This window comes from Pteropus medius, unplaced genomic scaffold (genome assembly GCF_902729225.1).
Source record: "Pteropus medius unplaced genomic scaffold, Ma_sr-lr_union100, whole genome shotgun sequence".
Classification (NCBI taxonomy): domain Eukaryota; kingdom Metazoa; phylum Chordata; class Mammalia; order Chiroptera; family Pteropodidae; genus Pteropus; species Pteropus medius.
In genome coordinates, this window is record NW_024351731.1 from 5902874 (window position 1) to 5920999 (window position 18126).

The following is an 18126-nucleotide window of genomic DNA, read 5'->3' on the forward strand; positions in this document are numbered from 1 at the left end:
TAGATGTGCTCGGGCCGGCCCCAACCGACTGGCGGGGACACCTCGTCCCCGCCCTTTCTAGCTGTGTGACCTCCGAGACCTCTCTGCGTCCTGGTTTCCGCGCCCCGGTTTCGCTCTGTCCACCCCGCGGAGCTGCCGGGCGGATTCTGTGAGTCGGTGGGTGCCCGCACGGGAAGGCCAGGTCTGATTACCATCAGCGCCCCACAGCCCAGGCTGGCGTCGCCTGTGTTCCTGTGAGACACCCGCTGGGTGATAATCCCGCCCCCTGCAGGTGCTTGTCTCACCCAGCCGTCCCCAGGGCCTGGTGCCCCGCCTGCTGAGCGCACTGGGTCCCAGCCCAGCACGGCTGGGGGCGCGCCGGAGGGTGGCAAGGCGGAGCAGGCCTCCCGGGGCCGCGCGGTGGCCACCTGGCCCAAGCCACCTCTCAGCCTCCTGCCCACCCCTGGCGGGGTTAACCGCGGACGGTTCCCGCCCTGCGCAGCCCGCCCGCCTGCGCCTCTCTGGAGGCGGCGGGTCCGCGCCCCCTGCTGGCCGCTCCCGTTTCTGCAGGAGGCGGAGCCATCGCGGGCGCCCCGCAAACGCCCACCTGGAGCCGGGCCGCTCAGGTCATCCCCGTTTCACAGGTTCAGCTGAGTGGCTCTGGAATCAGGACTGCCTCCCCAGCCTATGTGTGTGCTCCCCGTTTTGACTCACCCAGGAGACTCTGGCCTCCCTCCTGCCAAATGCTCCCGTCCCCAAGGCCCCGCCCACCCCTGGAAAACGCCCTGAGTCACAAACCTTGGCTGGCCATGAACTCAGCCTGGGCCTGAGCCAGCGCTGCTACGAGGCCCCGGGGAGGAGGGGGTGCTGTCCTGCCCGAGATAAACCAGGTGCTCTCTTGTCCCTGGGGGCCACGTTCTGGTGAGCAGCTCACTGCAAAAGCCGCTCAGTAAGTTATTCGTTGCATGAATACATGAGTAAATACACATGCTCAGCGACAAAGCTGAGTGTCAAGTCCTAGGCCAGCTGCAAACTCTTACTCATCCTTCAAAACCCTGTTCGGGGCCAACTCTTCCAGGAAGGGAGCCTCTCCCGCACCTAGCACGTTCTACTGCAGGGCAGAATGTGGTACGTGTTATAGGCAGGTGCAGAAAAGGTGCTACGGGATGTTGGGGCCGGGGTCAGATACCTGCAGAAGTGGCAGTGGAAGGGGAAAGGGGGAGGAGTGCTCAAGGAGGGTTTCCTGGAGGAAAAGGTGGCTTTTGGCCCTCGCCAGGGAAGATGGGACAGTCTTAGGACAGGGAAATGCTGCAGGGAAGGGCTGCTGACAAGGGAGCAGGGTAAGTGTATTAGTCCCCGAGGGCTGTGCAACAGAGTGCCACAAACCAGGGGGCTTAGAACAGAAATGCATCATCTCACAGCTCTCGAGGCCAGAAGCCGAGGTGCTGGCGAGCTCTCGGCAGGTCGCAGAGGACCCTTCCTGCCTCTTCCAGTTTCTGTGGCGTTCCTTGGCCTGGGGACATCACTCTACTCTCTGGCTCCATGTCCACATATCCTTCTCCTGTGTGTGTCTGTGTCTAGATTTCCTTCTTACGAGGCCAACAGTCTGGGTTAGGACTGGGTTAGGACCTTGGATTCCACCTGCGAAGGCCCTTTTTCTAAATAAGGTTCCTTTCGCAGATACCGGAGTTACGACTTGAACATTTTGGGGGGAATAATTCAACCCACGACAATAAGTAAAGGTGACTTGTTCACGCTTAGAAAGCGGGAGAGAGGGGCTCAGTTTGGGAAGAGCCTAAAGAGAGGGCGGAGGTGAGTGAAAATGCTGGCGATGTAAGTGGGGTGGTCACAGGGTCACTGGTGACCACAGGTGGTGCCGTGGGGTCAGGGGCATGGGTGGAAGGCAGTCGGCTAGGAGGCTGGAGAAGTCACACCGCTCGTAACAGCCCCAGGGGTTGAGCCCTGACTCGGGGACAGCTCTGTGCTTAGCGGCCACTTGCATCATCCCATTTAACCTCCTAGGCAGGTGCTGTTATCAGCTCCGGGTCACAGATGAGGACACTGGGCTCGCCCAAGGGCCCGCAGCTGGTAAACGCGGAGCCGAGGTTTGAGCCCAGGCCAGGCTGTCTTCCCAGCCCGGTGCCCGCCAGCGGAGCCGGCGCGGTCCAGCCGCTGCCCCGCCCATGGACGTTGCGGTGTGTATGTGTGGCCCGTGGCCGTTGCGGTGTGTGTGTGGCCCGTGGACGCTGGTTTGAGGCAGCGGGTGGTCTGCGGTCTGGCGGTGTGGTGGTCCGTGGATCTGTCGAAAGGGTGTGGTCTATGGTCATGGCGGTATGTGGTGGGTCTGGTTTTTCATCGTTTGGCGGTGGCGTCCGGTGGATCATCGTCGAGTGTGGTGTGTGGGTCTGGTATTGCTGCGGTGTGTGGTTCGTGGTCATTATGGTGTGGTCTCAGGATCGTTGTCGAGTGGGTAAAGGTCCGTATCGCTAGGGAGGTGGTGGAACTGGTGGTCGCTATGGCAGCGTCTCGTGGTCGGCTATGGCAGGTGGTGGTTCCGGTGTGGATCTGGTTCGAAGGGTGGTCCATGGCCGCTGGTTTAGCGTGGTATCGCGGTCGCTGGTCGAGGTGTGGTATCCGTGGTCCGCGACCTGGTCCGATAGCCCTGCCGGTTGCGTAACTGAGTCTAGGCTGGGGACGGCGGCCCCTTTCATCTTACCTCACACGTGTCTACGCTCCCTGGAGGGGTTGCATGCGCGCCGACTGCGACTGCGCTTAAGCTGTCTGCTCTCAGGGCATTGTGTTTGTCTCACTGGCTGCATTTGAAGGGCGTTCAACACACTGGGCAATGGCCCTGGCGCTTGGTGTGGAGGGAGCCGGCCTAGATGGGCCTTTCTCTCTCTTTCTCTCTCTCTCTCTCTCTCACACACACACACACACAGACACACACGCTCATCGAAACCTGCCAAGCCCCATGAGGTTGGAGAAAGATCCCCATAGAGCTCCCGAGACCAAATGGCAAGAAAGGATAAACATCCAAGTGTTTCAGTGCTTGACGCCCAAGTTCACGCTCAAGGTTCCTTATCTCTACATGGGGTCTGTGACCAGCTGAGGCCAGCCAGGCGGAAAACAGTCCCCTCCCTTCCTGTAAGTGTCCTGGGAGAGCTGCCCTGCCTGGGGAACCCTCAAGACCCTTGGCCTTCACAGTGCGGAGGGTCCTCAGACAATCAAACATAGAAGTATCACATGATCCAGCAGCGCACTTCTGAGTCTACGCCCCAGAGATTTAAAAGCAGGGACCAGACGTCTGCACACCTGTGTCCACAGCTGCGCCGTTCGCAGTGGGAGAAAGGCGGAAACGACCCAAACGCCCATCGACGTCTTCATCGGCCTGATAGAAGGAGCTTCTGACGCACGCTACGGCACGGCGGGCCTCGAGGACATCGTGCTCAGTGAGACGAGCCAGTCCCCAAAGGACAAGTTCTATGAGTCCACTGATACGCAGTCCCTAGAATCGTCAACTCCATAGAAAGAGAAGGGAGGGTGGGGACGGTGGGTGCGGGGGCTGCGGGAAGGAGACGCGGAGAGTTAGGGTTTCATGGGGACGGCTTCCATTTGGGAAAACGACAGAGTTCTGGACATGGATGCGGGTGACGGTTGCCTAACGGTGTGAATGTACTCGACGCCACTGAACCGCACACTTAGAAATGGTTAAAATAGTACACTTCATGGTATGTACATTTCGCCACGATAATAATAATAATTAATCATAGATCCTCGGGTTTCAAAACAGATCTCACGCCGCCTTTTCCTGAGACCTGCCACTGTGAGAGCAGGCACTGCCACCAGCAGCGGACGAGGGCTCCAATTTCTCCACATTTTCTGTGACAGTTCTCATTTGTCTTTTTGATGAAGCTGATTCTCGTGGGTGTCAGTGGAGGTGTGGACTGAACTGTGTCCCCCGGATTCATATGTTGAAGTTTTACCTCCCCCACCCAATGCGATCTCATTTGGAGACAGGCTTTTAGGGAGGTATTTAAGGTTAATGGAAGTCACAGACCCGGGGCCCTGCTACAACTGGTGTCCTTAAAAGAGAGATACCAGATGCCCATCCCCTCCCCCGCACCCCACACCGCACCCCATGCGTGCACAGGGGACGGCCCATGCGAGGACGTAACCAGGGGCTGTCTATGAGCCAGGAAGAGAGGCTTTGCCAAAACCAATGGCACCGACACCTTGACCTCAGACTTCTAGCCCCTGGACTGTGAGAAAATGCATTTCTGTTGTGCAAGCCACCCAGCATTTGTCACGGCCGCCCCCTTCCAGTTTCGACTTGCATTTCTCTGACGGCCAGTGACGTTTGCACGTGCTCTACGCCACCTGTGTGTCTGCTTTGAAGAAATGTATATATATATCCTTCGTCCATTGTCACCTCGGATTATTTGCCTTTCTATTCTTGACTTTAAGGGTTCTTTATATGTTCTGGGTGTAAGCCCTTTGTCAGACATGAGTTGCAAATATTCTTTCCCATTCTGTGGGTTGTCTTTTTTCACCTTCTTGATGGTGTCCTACGAAGAATGAAAGCTGTTACTTCTGATGGGGTCTGGTTTTTCTGTCCTTTTTGTTTGTTTCCTGTGCTTTTGGTGACATGTCTAAGAACCATCGCCTAATCCAAGCTCGTGAAGATTTACCCCTATGTTTTCTCCTAAGAGTTGTATAGTTTTAGCTCCTGCATTTAGGTCTTTGCTCCATTTTGAGCTAATTTTTTTACATAGTGTGAGGTAGGGGTCTGAATTCCTTCATTGCATGTGGATTGTCTGGGTGTCCTGACACCAGTCTGTTGAAAAGACTGTTCTTTCCTCCACTGAATTGTTTCGGCTCCCTTGTCGATTGCCCATAAATGTCGGGGCTCATTTCTGAACCCTCAATTCTATTCCGGCAAGCTAATCATCTCTTCTCATGCGAGTGCCCCTCCATCTTGATCACCGTAACTTTAAAGTAAATTTGAAATGAAGAAATGTGAGTTCCCCAACTTTGTTCTTTTTTGTGAGGCCGTGCTAGGAATTCTGGGTCCCTTCCATTTCCGCGTGAGTTTCCGGATCAGCTTGTCAGTTTCTGCAGCAAGGCGGGCGGGGGTTGTGACGCCGGCTGTCTGGAACCTGCAGGCAACTGGGGGAGCACGTCCCCCACCCCCAGCACGGCCCCCACTGGGAGCACCGCTCCCTTAACGTGTCCGGATCTGATCCACCAACCCCGCCAGATTCGTTCTTCGTGGAGCCTTATTCCTCGAGTAGGTAAAAGTTGTACCTACTGGGAAAATTTTTTAACCAGATTCGCTGTGCGCTCTGACGACCAGCCTGCCTTTGGCCCAGAATGCACATCTGTTGCGCCTCCCTCACTTTTCCGCGCTCAGGCGGTGGCAGAGAGAGCCCCGGCGCTCTGCCCGGGTCCCCTCAGACTGTGCGTGCACGCACCCCTCCGCCTCTGGGTGCTCTCCCCCGAAAGGCTGGCGCCTGGAGCTCTTATCTGCAGAATTATTTGGGCTACCGGAGTTTGCTTTGTCTACACATGCGGAAAGTCAGAAGTGGCTGGAAATCCTCGCTTTCCCGGAGCGCCCGGTAGAGAGGTGGTGGGGAACCGCAGGCCCTGCTCCCTCGCCTTGTCAGAGCAGGACTCGGCCACGACGCCCCCTGCAGGATCGGGCTCCGGCCTCCCGCAACTCGGCGGGGAGCACCCTCTGCGCTCCCCCCCCACGCCCCGCCTGCGCCCGCCCCGACCCGGGCAGCCCGGCGGGGGCCGCAGCTCTGCGCAGCCGGGTCAGCTGTTCCCGAAGACACTGCTCGCTCCCAGCGGCTGCCCTCCCTCCGCCGCGCTGACCGGCCTTGTTTATTTATTCACGGATAACCTCGCGCCCCCATCAACTCTGCGCCGCTTTCCCCGTGCGTGTGGCCGTGTTCAGAATAAATTCCTAGACGTAGTGTGGCTTAGCCGTGGAAGACGTGGCCATGTCGCCCTCCGCAGAGACGCGCGGCCGGGGCCCGCCCCTCCCCCGGTCGCCTCCAGGGGGCGCGCGCACCCTCCTCGCGACCGCGGCGGGTGTCCAGGGCTCCGGGGGGCGGGGCGGGGCGAGGCCCGGAGCCCGGGGCCTCAGAGCCGGAGGGATACACCTCGTTTTCAGACGGGGAAACCGAGGCACGGGGAGCAGGTACTTTCTGTGTAAGCTGTTTACCTTGCAGTGTCCACGCTCGTGCCGCGAAGCCCGCGTAATGCCACACACGGTCCAAGGTGTCTCTCCTTCGGTGCCCCCCACGGCCTTCGCCTCGCCCTTGACCTCCTGCGTCCTGTCCCAGGGCTGCGGCAGGTGGACGGCACATGCTGCCGAGGGAATGAATGAGCCAATGACCGAACGCACAGGGACTAACCGCAGATGCCATCAGCGCTGCGTGAGCGACATCACGTGACGGTCGGGAACAAAATGCGGCCGAGGCTCCTCGCCGCCCTGGGAGCCCCCGAACTCGGGGTCTCGGGGGCTCAGCAGGGTCTCGGGGGCTCAGCGGGGCCTCGCCCATCCCTCTCACTCCTCCTGACCCGTCACGGTGTTTTCAATTTGCCGTTTAATGTCGTTCTAAGTAAAGAAAACATTTAAAAGTTACATCGTGGCTATTTTGAATGAATACTAACAAAATTAGTAACACTAATAAAATAATAATCAAAACTTTGAGTTCTGTTGTTCATGTTCGTGTTGCGTGACGCCAGTTTTCAACGCGAGTTTGGCCGGCGCGTGGACTCACGCACACCGCGCCGCGCGCATTGCGCGGTTCGCACGCGTGCACGCATTTCGTTCCCGCGGAGGAGCGAGGACACCGCGCACAGCGGCCGCCTCGTTTTTCTGCGCACGCGCACGTCCCACCTGCCCCCGCTTAACCTCGCACTCACTCCCTCGCCGAACCCCCAGGCCTCTCACGTCCACCAGAATTCCGCGCTCACGTGACGTCGCAAAACGCCGCATGCACAGGGAGCCACTGGGAGCCAGGAATACGTGCACGGCACGGCTCTCCTCCGTTCCCGGGCCCGCCCCGGGCCCCAGCAGACTTCGCCTACAGAGCACAAGTCTTTAATAGATAAGTTTTTGATAATTTCTTGATCGCCACAGCAGAGCATTAAACTAAGGTCACTTCTGAGTGCAGGCCTGTGTGACCGCACGCATCGTCCATCCGCGAGGCTGGCCCTGCCCTGACATGTCCAGAAAGAGAAATTAAACACAGCCTCAGACAGAAGGTGCTGGGGCTCGGGAGAAGGACCAGGACAGGGACAGAAATGTGGGAATTGCTGGCATGTAGATGCGGTGAATGCAGCTGTGCCAGGTGTGAGTGAAGCAAGGCACAGACCCCAGAGGAGAGGTAGGGAGCGTCTGGACTGGAAGTTGGACACTCGGCAGCCCTGACATTGACCAGCTCTGACATTGACCAGCTCTGAGCAGGCGACTTAAACTCACTCATCCATCCACCCCTCCATCCACCAAGTCACCTATCCTCACCTGTCCACCTACCCACCATCGTCATCCATCCCATCTACCTTTCCATTCATCATCTATCCATTATCCATCCATCTATCCATCCATCCACCACCTGTCTATCCATAATCCATCCATCCATCCATCCATCCATCCATCCATCCATCCATCCACATCCATTCATTCAACACGTTTTTGAAGTCTACCAGGAGCCACACACTGTGGTGCCTACACGGGACACTTGGCCTCCTCTGTAGGACGAGGACGACTTATTCACACCAATGCTACGACACGACCGTGTTTGTAAGATGTGTGGCACACAGCAGGCACATAGATGGGCCCTGACCCCAAAGCTCCACCTTACGTTTCCCCTTTTCTCCCAGACTGCCGGGAGAGAAAGCAGGCGCCATGGCCTCCCAAAAGCTCTGAGAGGCGGGCCCTGCCGTGCCCACTTTACAGAGGGGTGCGGTGCCCCCTCTAAGTGGCGGAGCTGAGACCCCGGCCAGGCCGAGGGCCCTCGCTCGCTCTGCCGCACCTCTCCCCGCTGCTGGGGCCCGCTCCCCTGCTGCCGGAACCGGCCCTTCTCGGGCGCCAGCAGCTGCAGGCTCTGACCTTGCAGGCGGTAAACAGGCACCGGCCCAGTCTTGCTTAACCCCGTGAGTGGCAGAACATGAAAAAGGGAAGGAAACGCACGGTGGGTGTCAAGCCCAGGGTGGAAGTCACTTTTTGCGACATCGGAGGTCTGAGACGTCACCCCGATTTACAGATGAGAAAACCGAGGGTCCCGCAGGCGAGCCGCTCCCCTCGCGCCCCACGGCCCACCCCTCCCTGTCTTGCTGGCTGGGTTTCATCGGTCGCCTCAGCCGCTGACGCCACAGTGGAACCCGGGAAGAGGAAAAACCCGCCCTGGCTCCCGCCACGTGGCCCTGTCCAGGCTCCGTCCGCGTCCCGGCCGCGTGTAGATGTCACGGTGCTCGGCGTGACCCCGAGGTTGTTGCAGGGCTGCCGCTTTTGGCTGAAAGCCCCTTCATTTCCCTGTGGCCACACAGGCTGTGCAGTGACACCGTTTTGAAATAACTTTTTCCCCCCTCACATTAAAATTGCTATATGATTTTTGCAAAAAAATTTAAAAATAAGCAAAGCGAAAAAAATACCACCTTTAATCCCATCGTCACCCGGCCGTACAAATCCTTTCTTCATTTTTCTGTCCATGCAGCACATATTTATTGAGCACCTACTATGTGCCAGGCATTACTAGACCCTGGGGTATGAAAGTGAATAAAACCAACATGCATTACAGTGATGGAATGACTCAGTACCTATCACCCACTCGCCCCACCCAGCGACACGCCATGGTGTGGATGTCTGCACCGCGGGGGTCTCAAAGTAGCCTGCCTGGGTTGGGGGTGTGCCGCATTGCAAGCTTCTCTGCTAAGCTCATCCAGGAACACCTCCACATTTGGCCTGGAGCAGAGGCCCAGACGCCAGGGTGGGCCTGTGGCGTATGGGTTACAGGCCAGACTGTCCCTTCTCTGGGCCCCGGCTCCCCATGGGGCCTTCCCAACGTCGCCTGTCCCAGAGGCACTGCCCCTCACACCTGTCCTTGCTTCCGCAGCCCAGCGCCCTAGTTTGACATGTAGCCGGTGGCCCAGCCCGGCAGGGCGGCAGGGCAGGCCTGCGGGGTGCGGGGTGTGGGGAGGTGGGGGTGCGGGGTGTGGGGAGGGCTGAGCCTCGCATATATCGGAGGGCTGGAGGAGAAGGGCAGAAGACTGTCACCCAGGCCGGAAGGGGGTGCGTGGTTATGCCAGGGAGGAGGCAGAATCAAAGCTGCCCCTGATCCCATGGCAGCTTTCTGAGGGGGGCAATTTGGTCTGTCACTTCACAGCTGCAGAAGTGGCGCTGGGACCCAGACATGTCTCTGGAAACTCAGGCTCCTCCCTCTGGGCCTGGAGCTCCTCTGGGTTCAAGGCGCACAGCGCGTCACCTTGTCTGCGAGAATGCATGCATGAATGAATGAATGGGCTGTCTGTCTGAGCTGCAGCCACTGGCTGCCAGACCCGTGCACCCTGGGCGAGCCACCTCTGGAGCTGGGGATGGGTGGACGCTGGCGCCGGGAGCCTGTCCTCAGTGAACTTGTCCTCATCCGTCAAGTGGGCATGACACTTCCTGGATTCTCAGGAGGACTAAGTGGGAGGCCCCCAAGCCCGGGCACGGTGTCAGGCACGGAGCACGTGCTTGCTGATGCTACTCCGGTTCTGTCCCTCACTGCAAGTGCCATTTCCACGGCCCCTGCAGTGCCAGGCCCACGAGAGCTGTGCGGTGCCTTGACCAGGTGGCGTGGAGCCCGAGCACTAGGTACCAGGGGGCTAAAGACATGGGAGACACAGAGCCTACCTCAGGTGCCCCAGAGGCACCTGGGCTCGAGCGAGGTCAGGTGGGAGCTTCTGGTAGAGGGCCAAATCCACCGAATTTCCTGAAACTGGCAACCGACCCCCCGAACATGCCCAGACACACAAGCACACACTCAGATACACGTGCATAGACTGCATGCGTGCACACGCAGACACATGCACGCACTCATACACACGTGCATAGACTGCATGTGTGCACACGCAGACACACACGCACACATTCATACACATGCATAGACTGCATGCATGCACACGAGACACATGCATGCACTCATACACACGTGAGCAGACTGCATGCACACGCAGACATCATCATCGCACATTCATACACACGTGCATAGACTGCATGCGTGCACACACAGACACATGCACACATTCAGATACACGTGCATAGACTGCATGCGCGCACACACATGCACACACAGGTACACATGCACAGACACACAAGCAGACTCGTGCATACTCATGCACGCAGGCCGACACACGTGCGTACATGGAGACACGCGTGTACACACAGACACGACTGCTCGCACACACGCGCGCTGGACACGCTCCTCTCCTGCTGCTGCTCCGCACTTATCCCCGTCGACCACGCGGCTCGTCTTATGGATTCGTCGTGGACTCTGGGTTCAGCCTTTCCGGGCTGGCAGCCTGGCTCGGCCATGTCGCGGCCAGCGCGGGCTGCAGGAGTGGAATGCCAGAGCCAGTGGCTTAGGCCACACGCCGATCTCTCGCAGTCGGGGGCTGGAAATCCGAGATGGGGCGCCAGCACGGGCGGACTCAAGCGAAGACCTGCTTCCCTGCTCACAGCCTCCTCACCGTGTCCTCCCCCGGCAGGCAGAGGGCCGGCTCTGCCCCCCGCTCCCACCACGCCAATGACCTCCGCAAAGCCCCGCCTCCTCGCACCGTCCAGCGCGAGCTTTGGGGGGACACAAACACACAGTCCGTGACAGCTGTGTGACCCTGGGCAGCTACCCCACCGTATTGTGCCTCAGTCTCCCCACCTGCAAAGAGGGGGCCGCAACGTACCTGCATTATGAGGCCGTGACGGTACAGGACTTCCTCCAGACAGAACACCTGGGCTGCATCTCTTAGCTGTTATTAACACGTCTGGCCTGTTGTCTGTCTCCCCCTGGAATGCCAGCCCTAGGAGGACAGGGACATCCGCGGCCAGCCCCAGGAAGGCAGGGGCGCCTGCAGCCGGCCCCAGGAGGGCAGGGTCGCCCACAGCCAGCAGCCAGCCCCATGAGTGCAGGGGCGCCTGCAGCCAGCCTGTGGACTCCCGCAGCCAGCCCCAGGAGGGCAGAGACGCCAGCAGCCAGCCCCATGAGTGCAGAGACACCTGCAGCCGGCCCCAGGAGGGCAGGGACACCTGCAGCCGGCCCCAGAGGGCAGAGATGCCTGCAGCCAGCTCTCTGTTTCATGCCTTACCCAGAGCGATGACCACCACATAGCCGGTGCTTGGTCAGAATCTGCTGAATGAATGGCGACCCCTGCAGCTTGCCTGAGCTCGAAGTAAGACTGTGGGGTCCCCCACGGCCTCAGACCCCCTCCAGTCCAGCAGAAATCGAACCCGAACCCGGCTCAGGCCAGTATGGTGAACAGTGGGGACTGGGGCCAGGCAGAAGCCTGCGAAACCGGTTTGAGAGGTTCTTTGTCTTGGGGGGCGGGGTAGTGAGTGGATGGGCGGGGCGGGGAGTGTGGGGTGGGGTCAGACTTTGGTCTCCCCCCTAAAACTGCGGGAAGTGGAGCCCGCAGGTCTCAGTTCTGCCACTGCTCCAGCAAGGGCCCGGGCCGCCCCTGGTGGACGCCCTCCCTGGCAGAAGCGGGCACCTCCTGTTGTCCTCAGGGCCCCTGCATCCTGTCCAGACTATACTGCCACATTTGGACCGGCCAGGAGCTGGGGGTGGGGCACGTGAGGAGGGGGTGTCAGGCTCCTGGCTCAGAGAACCCCAGGTCACATCCCTGTGCCCTACGTTCCTGCTGGGAGACCCAGGCAAGCTGCTTGGCTGCTGGATCTGTCACACACAGTCCGCTCTCTGCGGACATCTCTCTAGGGTCTCCAGTTCTGCAGACTTGGATCAGCTCCCCCCACCGCCAAGTGCTGTACGGCTCAGATGCTAAGCCTGCTGCCTGCTGGCTCCTCACTGCGGCTTATCCTCCGTCCCCCTGGGACCACGTTCCCCCGCCCGTCCCCCCTCTATCACGGGCTGTGAGGTCAATGTCGAGCTGGGGGTCTCTGACCTTCCCCTCTGAGCCTGTCGCCTCAGAGTGTCGGCCCAGGCAGGGAATGACCGTGTGCTGGAAAGCAAGGTCCCTGTGGGTCTGCTGGCTGCCGTGTCACTCTGGGGCCCGTGGGGACCGTGCTCGGTCACGCTCTGAGTTGCTGAGATGTCTGTGAGGCTGCCACAGGCCTGGAGTCAAGGTGCAGTCCCCTTGCCTGCCTTTAGCTTCCCCCCAATTCTCTGGGGTTCTGCTACCCCCACCCCACTGTCGCCGGGGACTTGGCTGGGGGGGGGAGGGTGGGGCTGGCCTTCCCCTGGCCAGCACCTCTGTGCAGTGGGCTTGGAGAGTGGCGGCGGCACCTCCCCTTGAGTGTCCCCCTTGAGTGTCCCTGCCAGAGCCTGGGGGTGAAGCAGGCCGGGCTCGGCCCTGCCTTCCCTGTGAGCTCTCCATCATCGCCTCCCCAGGCCGAAGGCTCAGGCACTCACCCCAGCTGTGGCCAGATTCGGGAAGGCTTGTGGCAGGGTGACAGGAAGTCTGGGGGAAATCCACAGTGGTTACTATCAAGACCATCAACCCATTCAGCCCCGACTCTGATGGGGCCAGAGAGACAAGGGTGATGAGAGGCAGCCAGGGCACTGCTCCCAGGGTTAGACCCCTGCGAAGGGCCGGACCGCTCCCATCAGTGGTGGCCGCCTGGGCGACATCGGAGGGGGTGGTGAAGGTCGAGATTTGGTGGCCCGGAGGGGGAATGCAGACCTGAACGGAGGCAGAGGCCAGGACAACGAGGTGTCTGGGCACAGAACCAGCAGAACCAGCAGAACCAGCAGGCGGGGCGGGTGGGAGAGGGGCTGCGGTGCCCGGCACAGACCTCAGCGGCACTGCGGATTCTGTCCCAGACGTCGCAATAATGCCAGGCTCAGGGCGAAGACCGTCAGACTCTTCGTGCCCGTGGAGGGCCTTGCCTTCCGTCTATAAACAACACCACACCCGAGACGTGAAACGAAGCAAGGTCGCCTGCTGGTGCTTAGCAAGTGGGGGTCGCCCCAGGGCTCCCCGGGTGTCAGGTGCAGGGGCAGGCGCTTTCGCTCCATGAGGTCGTCTCAGGAGACCAATCTCACCCGGCCACGGGCCAGCTGAGGCCTTTGGGCAAGTCGCTCTGTGGCTCTGAGCCTGGCACGGGCCACGAGGCTCCCTGACTCACGGGTTTACGGGAGGAAGGCATGAAATAGGCGCATACACACGTTGGTTTATAAGGAGTTCTGGGCAGTTCGAGGGGCTGCAGGGTTTTAAATATCCCTTAATTCCCACATCAGAAAAGAACAGCTGGATGGCACACCAGGGAACAGACCTTACGCTGGCATTCAGCTAAAGACGTCTCTGGGAGCCCAAACATGGAGGCACAGAAGGATCCAGGGTGTTCAGGTTCTAAGGGGGCTGTGGCCCCCCTGGTCTCGATTTACCTGAATCCACCCGGAGTTCCATCACCCACCCGCCTTCACCTTAGTACCCAGGTCTGGAAGGGAGGGAAAGAAGGGTGCAGCTGGGAGGTGGTGGACGCGAGTCCAGGAGAGCCCCGAGGGGCCGCAGGAAGTCAGCAGGCAGCAGGTGCACCTGAGGCCAGCAGCCAGAACTGCAAGGGGGTCCCACCCATCCAAAAGCAGGTGAGTGAGGGGCCTGCAGGCGGGCGGGAGGGCCGGGGCCCTGCAAACCCTCAAACGAGCCAGGTGCCACGCGGGATGAAGCACCCGGTGTGGCGGGAGGCTGCAGGGAGCAGGGTCGGCTGACACCCCAATCCCGTCCATCGGGTGTGTGATCGCGAGGCGCCCACCCCGCCCCTCCCTGGCCCTCCTTCGGCTCTGAGCTTCGTTTTCATCGTAATCACTGTGCTTTGACGTTTCTGAGCAATATTCTCAGTTGACCGACTATTCTAACCTTTCTTCGCTTATGTGCCAGAGAAATGCTTTAAGTAACTTTATTTAGCAAAATGATAAGAACGGTATGAGTGTAATCCAAATTTCTTCCTCACGTGACCTGCACACTGTTCTTTCTGTTTCATTCCTTGTAATGAAGTTGCAGGGTGGACACGGGGTGGGGTGGGGTGCTGGGGAGCAGGCTTGGGGTGCGGGCTGGGCCGCCTGCGTCCGAGCCCCCCCAGGTGCCTGACCTGACCTGTCCTCTGGGACGACAACACTAGTGAACCTTCAGGGTTTCTTTCCTCCTGCAAATTTTGGACCAAAGTTTTCTTTCTGTTTTCTGTCTGCTTTTGACGCTGGGGCCCCAGAAGGTGGGACAGTGGCCCTCGCGTCCTGCCCTTCCCTCGTGTCGTCCGGCACTCACCGGTCCCACGTGCGGCCCCTGCGTTGGCTGGTCACCCCTCGGGGCTGGAGCCCCGAATTCCCATGTTGGGCTTGGACAAGCATGTAGATATTTTTCATTTTTTGAAACCCGTTTAAGACATGAGAGGCGGCAAACGTGGTTTTTTAGTGGTGACACAGATGGATACTTTGACACCAGCAACTACAGCCTCTGATTACAACAGGGAGCAAGCGCATTCCACTGGCCACCTGACGGCCTGTCACGCGGGGAGGACCGAATTAAAGCAATTTTTCAGCAGCAACAACAACAACAACAAACCAGACAAACAAACACCAACCTTCCGGAGCAATCTGCAGCACACACGGCGCACACGGATGAGGAGCTTTCGGCATAATGTCAAAACTGAGCAGGACGGGGACAGTAGAGACAGGAAGGAGGGGGTCCAGACAAAGGCGGGGGAGGGGGCCAGAGCCTGGAAACCCCGGGCCTTTCCAGGCTCCACGTGACGCGTCTTGGTGCACAGCTGGCAAATGGGTGAGGCCACGTCCAGACCCATGTCACTCCTGTGGTTGAAAAGCAACTATTTTCGCCAACGCATGTGGGATAAACTCAGCCTCCCCACCCTGACTGGTGAGGCCTTGCGTCATCCGGCCCTGCCTTGTCCCCTTGTCCTGGTCTTCCTGCTAACCACACTCTCCAGCCACACAGGGTGGGACAAGCCAGTCCTGTGGGGTCTCCGCCCCAGCAGGCTCCTCCTCCCCTAATAATCCTCTTCCTACATCCTCACTTGTCTTGGCTGCTTCCTGGCACGTAGTAGCTGCTCAGTACATACAAGTGAGAGGTCGAGTGTGCGACTGTCTGATTCAGTGCCCAGCCTCTCCATGACGCTGCGATTCCGCATTTTCACCCTGAATGCCTCTGTTCATTGAGAGCCTACTATGTGCGGGCCAGAGTAGAGACTTATTTATTATTGTGTTCTGCTGGGACGCATACAGTTTTAGGGCTGGAGGGGCCTTCGAGTTCACCCCAGCCACTGTCACTGTGGTCCGAGCTGCTTCTCCCTGTCCGTTAGACAGGTGAAGAGGCTGAGGCTGCGACCCGCCCGAGGTTGTGTAGCCGTGAGTGGTGGCACCAGGGTCAACGGGGCGCCATGACCATCTCATTCGTACCTTTCCCATTTTCCCTCCCAGCTTCCTGATGGAAAAGCAGTTCCTAAGGAGCCAGCGACTGGCCCACGGTCATGCGAAGCCAGGGCTGGAACCCTTCCCTTCTGGGGCTCCCCAAGGCCCTCTGCAGCACCCTCCGGCCTCACCCCCTTCCATCATACTGAGGGTCACCCCATGGGATGTGCTGGTTAATGAGACCTGACTTCAAGAAGCCACACTCAAGGGCAGCCGGGTCAGCTTTAAAGAAAACTGGAAAACTGTCCGAGAGGACCACGGGCCCCGCTCAGCATTTCCTGTTTCTGGGGAAGCTGGCCAAGGGCCGCGAATGTGCCGATCCGGAGCGGCAGCGGGCAGCAGAGCGGGGTGCTCCCAGCAGAGCGAGGAGTTCCCAGGGGAGAAGGGTGGGCCGCCGCTCCGCAGGTTCTGCACAAAGCAAGGAAGCGTGACGTCACCGGAGGGCGGTAAACAGGAGGACGCTTCCTCTTTCGCTTTCACGGGGCTCCTGCATGATCCAGAAGGTTCTCCAGCTAGTCAAAAGTTTCTCGTCCAGCCAAGGTCTCAGCTAGCTCTTCTGGGGTTGCTCCTTCGTGAGGAGGGGGATAAAAACAACAGAGCGGGCGAGACGCCCTGCAGTGGACAGTACTAGAATCCCAGGGGTGAGCGGCGGGAGGGGTCTCCACGGCTGACACCGGCCCCGCCCTACCCCACCCCACTTCACGGGTGAGGAAACCGAGTCCCGGCGGGTGTGCACGACTCCTTCGCGGAGGATTTGCTACCGCTGTTCAGACGAGCCCTCAATACCGTGACTTTAGAGGGAGTTAGAAAACACTTATTCCTGAACCGTTTCCTTGCCGGGCGCCTGGGCTGGGGCGGGAGGACCCCAACTTCAGTCCTGCCTTGGCTGTCTACGTGGCACGTCATCTTCCCTCTCCGATCTGTCTCCTCTCCTCTAAAATGGGTAATGGTCCCTGCCTCACCGAGCTACTGTGAGAAAGGCTGAGCCAATGTATGGAAAGCCCTCAGCCTGGAGACTGGCCCATAATAGGTGCTTTGTACTGTTTTCTATAAAATGGAGAGAAGGATTATATCTTCTGTAGCAGTTAGGAGTAGATTAGGCAACATACAACAGAAAAACTTAAGTAACAGTGGCTTAAGGAACATAAAAGTTTGTTTCTCTCTCAAATTTAAAAAATCTGGAACCGCACAATCCAGGGTAGGGGTAGAACGCCACAGTCACCGGAGACTCTTTCTGCTTTGACATTCTTATCACCTTGTGGTACAAAATGGCTGCTGGAGACCCGGCCATCACGTCCTAGCTTCGAGGAGCAAGAAGAGGAAAAGATGGAGAACAGTGCATAAGAACTTCCCGAGAAGCCTCATCCAATGGTTCCGCTCACTCCTATTTTCAAGGAATGTTGGGAAATGCCTTTTCTTTTTTTTTTTTAGCTGGCACGTTGCATTTCCATAATATAAATGTGCCGTTAATAAGGAAATGAGGGAAAATGGCTATTAGCCAAGAGACCAACAGTGTTGTCTATACCCTCCTCACAGAGTGGTTTTGAAAAATAGAGAATGCGGCTGATAAAGTGTCTTATAACTTTTAATCATTAATCAAATATAAAAAACCTGTCATCTGAATGCTGGAAAAAATAAAATTAAAGCCGACTTTTTTAAATGACCCCCTTTACACAAAGATGGCGTAGAGAGCAAAGAAGGAGGCCCACCGCCCTGCCGAGCCAAAGCGAGGACGTGGACGTTTAGGAGGGCAGGGCTGAGAGGCATCGCAGCTACGAAGGAGAAAAAGATCCGCGTGTCACCCGCCTTCCGCCACCCCGATATCCTCGGCAGAGTGCCCCCAGGAGCAATGAGCTTGAGCACCATGCCCTCCGCAGGGTCCCCACCGCAGAGTCCCCACCGCAGAGTCGGCCGTAACGAAGATGGACGCAGATGCCAAGGCCATCGACGCCAGATCTCAGGCTGGGGAGGCATCAAGCGGCCAAGGCTGACACAGAGATGGGGACGAAAGGCAGGCATTTGACTGGCTTCTGACTGTGACACTTCGGATGTTGCCAACAAAATTGGGACAACAAAATAAAGTCTAAACCGTGTCCAGCTGCCTAATTCTAAATACATGTTTTTCATCTTAAAAAAAAAAAAAAAAGACTCATCAAATAGCTTGCAGGTGACCCAGAGCAGTGGCACGCGAGGGTGTTAGAGTGTGGTCTTGGTTCCCCCGCTGTGACCTCTCACGCTTCCCCGACCGCGCCGACTGCGCCGACTGCACGGCGTGGCAGGGACGCCTGATGGCCACCCGCGTGCCCTGCCGTTTATGGTCCCCGCTCATGCCACACACACCTCGTGGCTCCCTGAGGAGCACTCTCTCCAGCCAGAGGAGAGCTCCCGGCAGCGTGTCACCAAACCAGCCCCTGGGACGTCAGGCTCCAGTCAGTGCTTAGAGGCTAATGTGGCAGGGTTGTGTCAGAGAGGACCCGCTGAGTCGTTTTGAGGATCTGAGGAC

The 18126-nt window shown here is 58.6% G+C and overlaps 1 protein-coding gene across 2 annotated transcripts; it reads right to left on the reverse strand.

The window, feature by feature from the left end:
• Window positions 1-5337: 5337 nt before the first annotated feature.
• Window positions 5338-15197, reverse strand: LOC120588753 (uncharacterized). Of its 2 annotated transcripts, XM_039845922.1 has the most exons (5): window positions 14780-15197; window positions 12612-13095; window positions 10930-11046; window positions 6206-6351; window positions 5338-5502 (listed from the first exon to the last, which is right to left on the reverse strand). In XM_039845922.1, the coding sequence occupies exons 1-5, from the start codon at window positions 14996-14998 to the stop codon at window positions 5386-5388; spliced, it is 1083 nt and encodes a 360-aa protein (XP_039701856.1). In that variant the 5' UTR covers window positions 14999-15197; the 3' UTR covers window positions 5338-5385. The 2 variants fall into 2 exon arrangements, with proteins under 2 accessions (XP_039701856.1, XP_039701855.1); XM_039845921.1 differs by lacking the exon at window positions 5338-5502 and having other exon boundaries at window positions 5926-6351.
• Between the last annotated feature and the right edge of the window lie 2929 nt (window positions 15198-18126).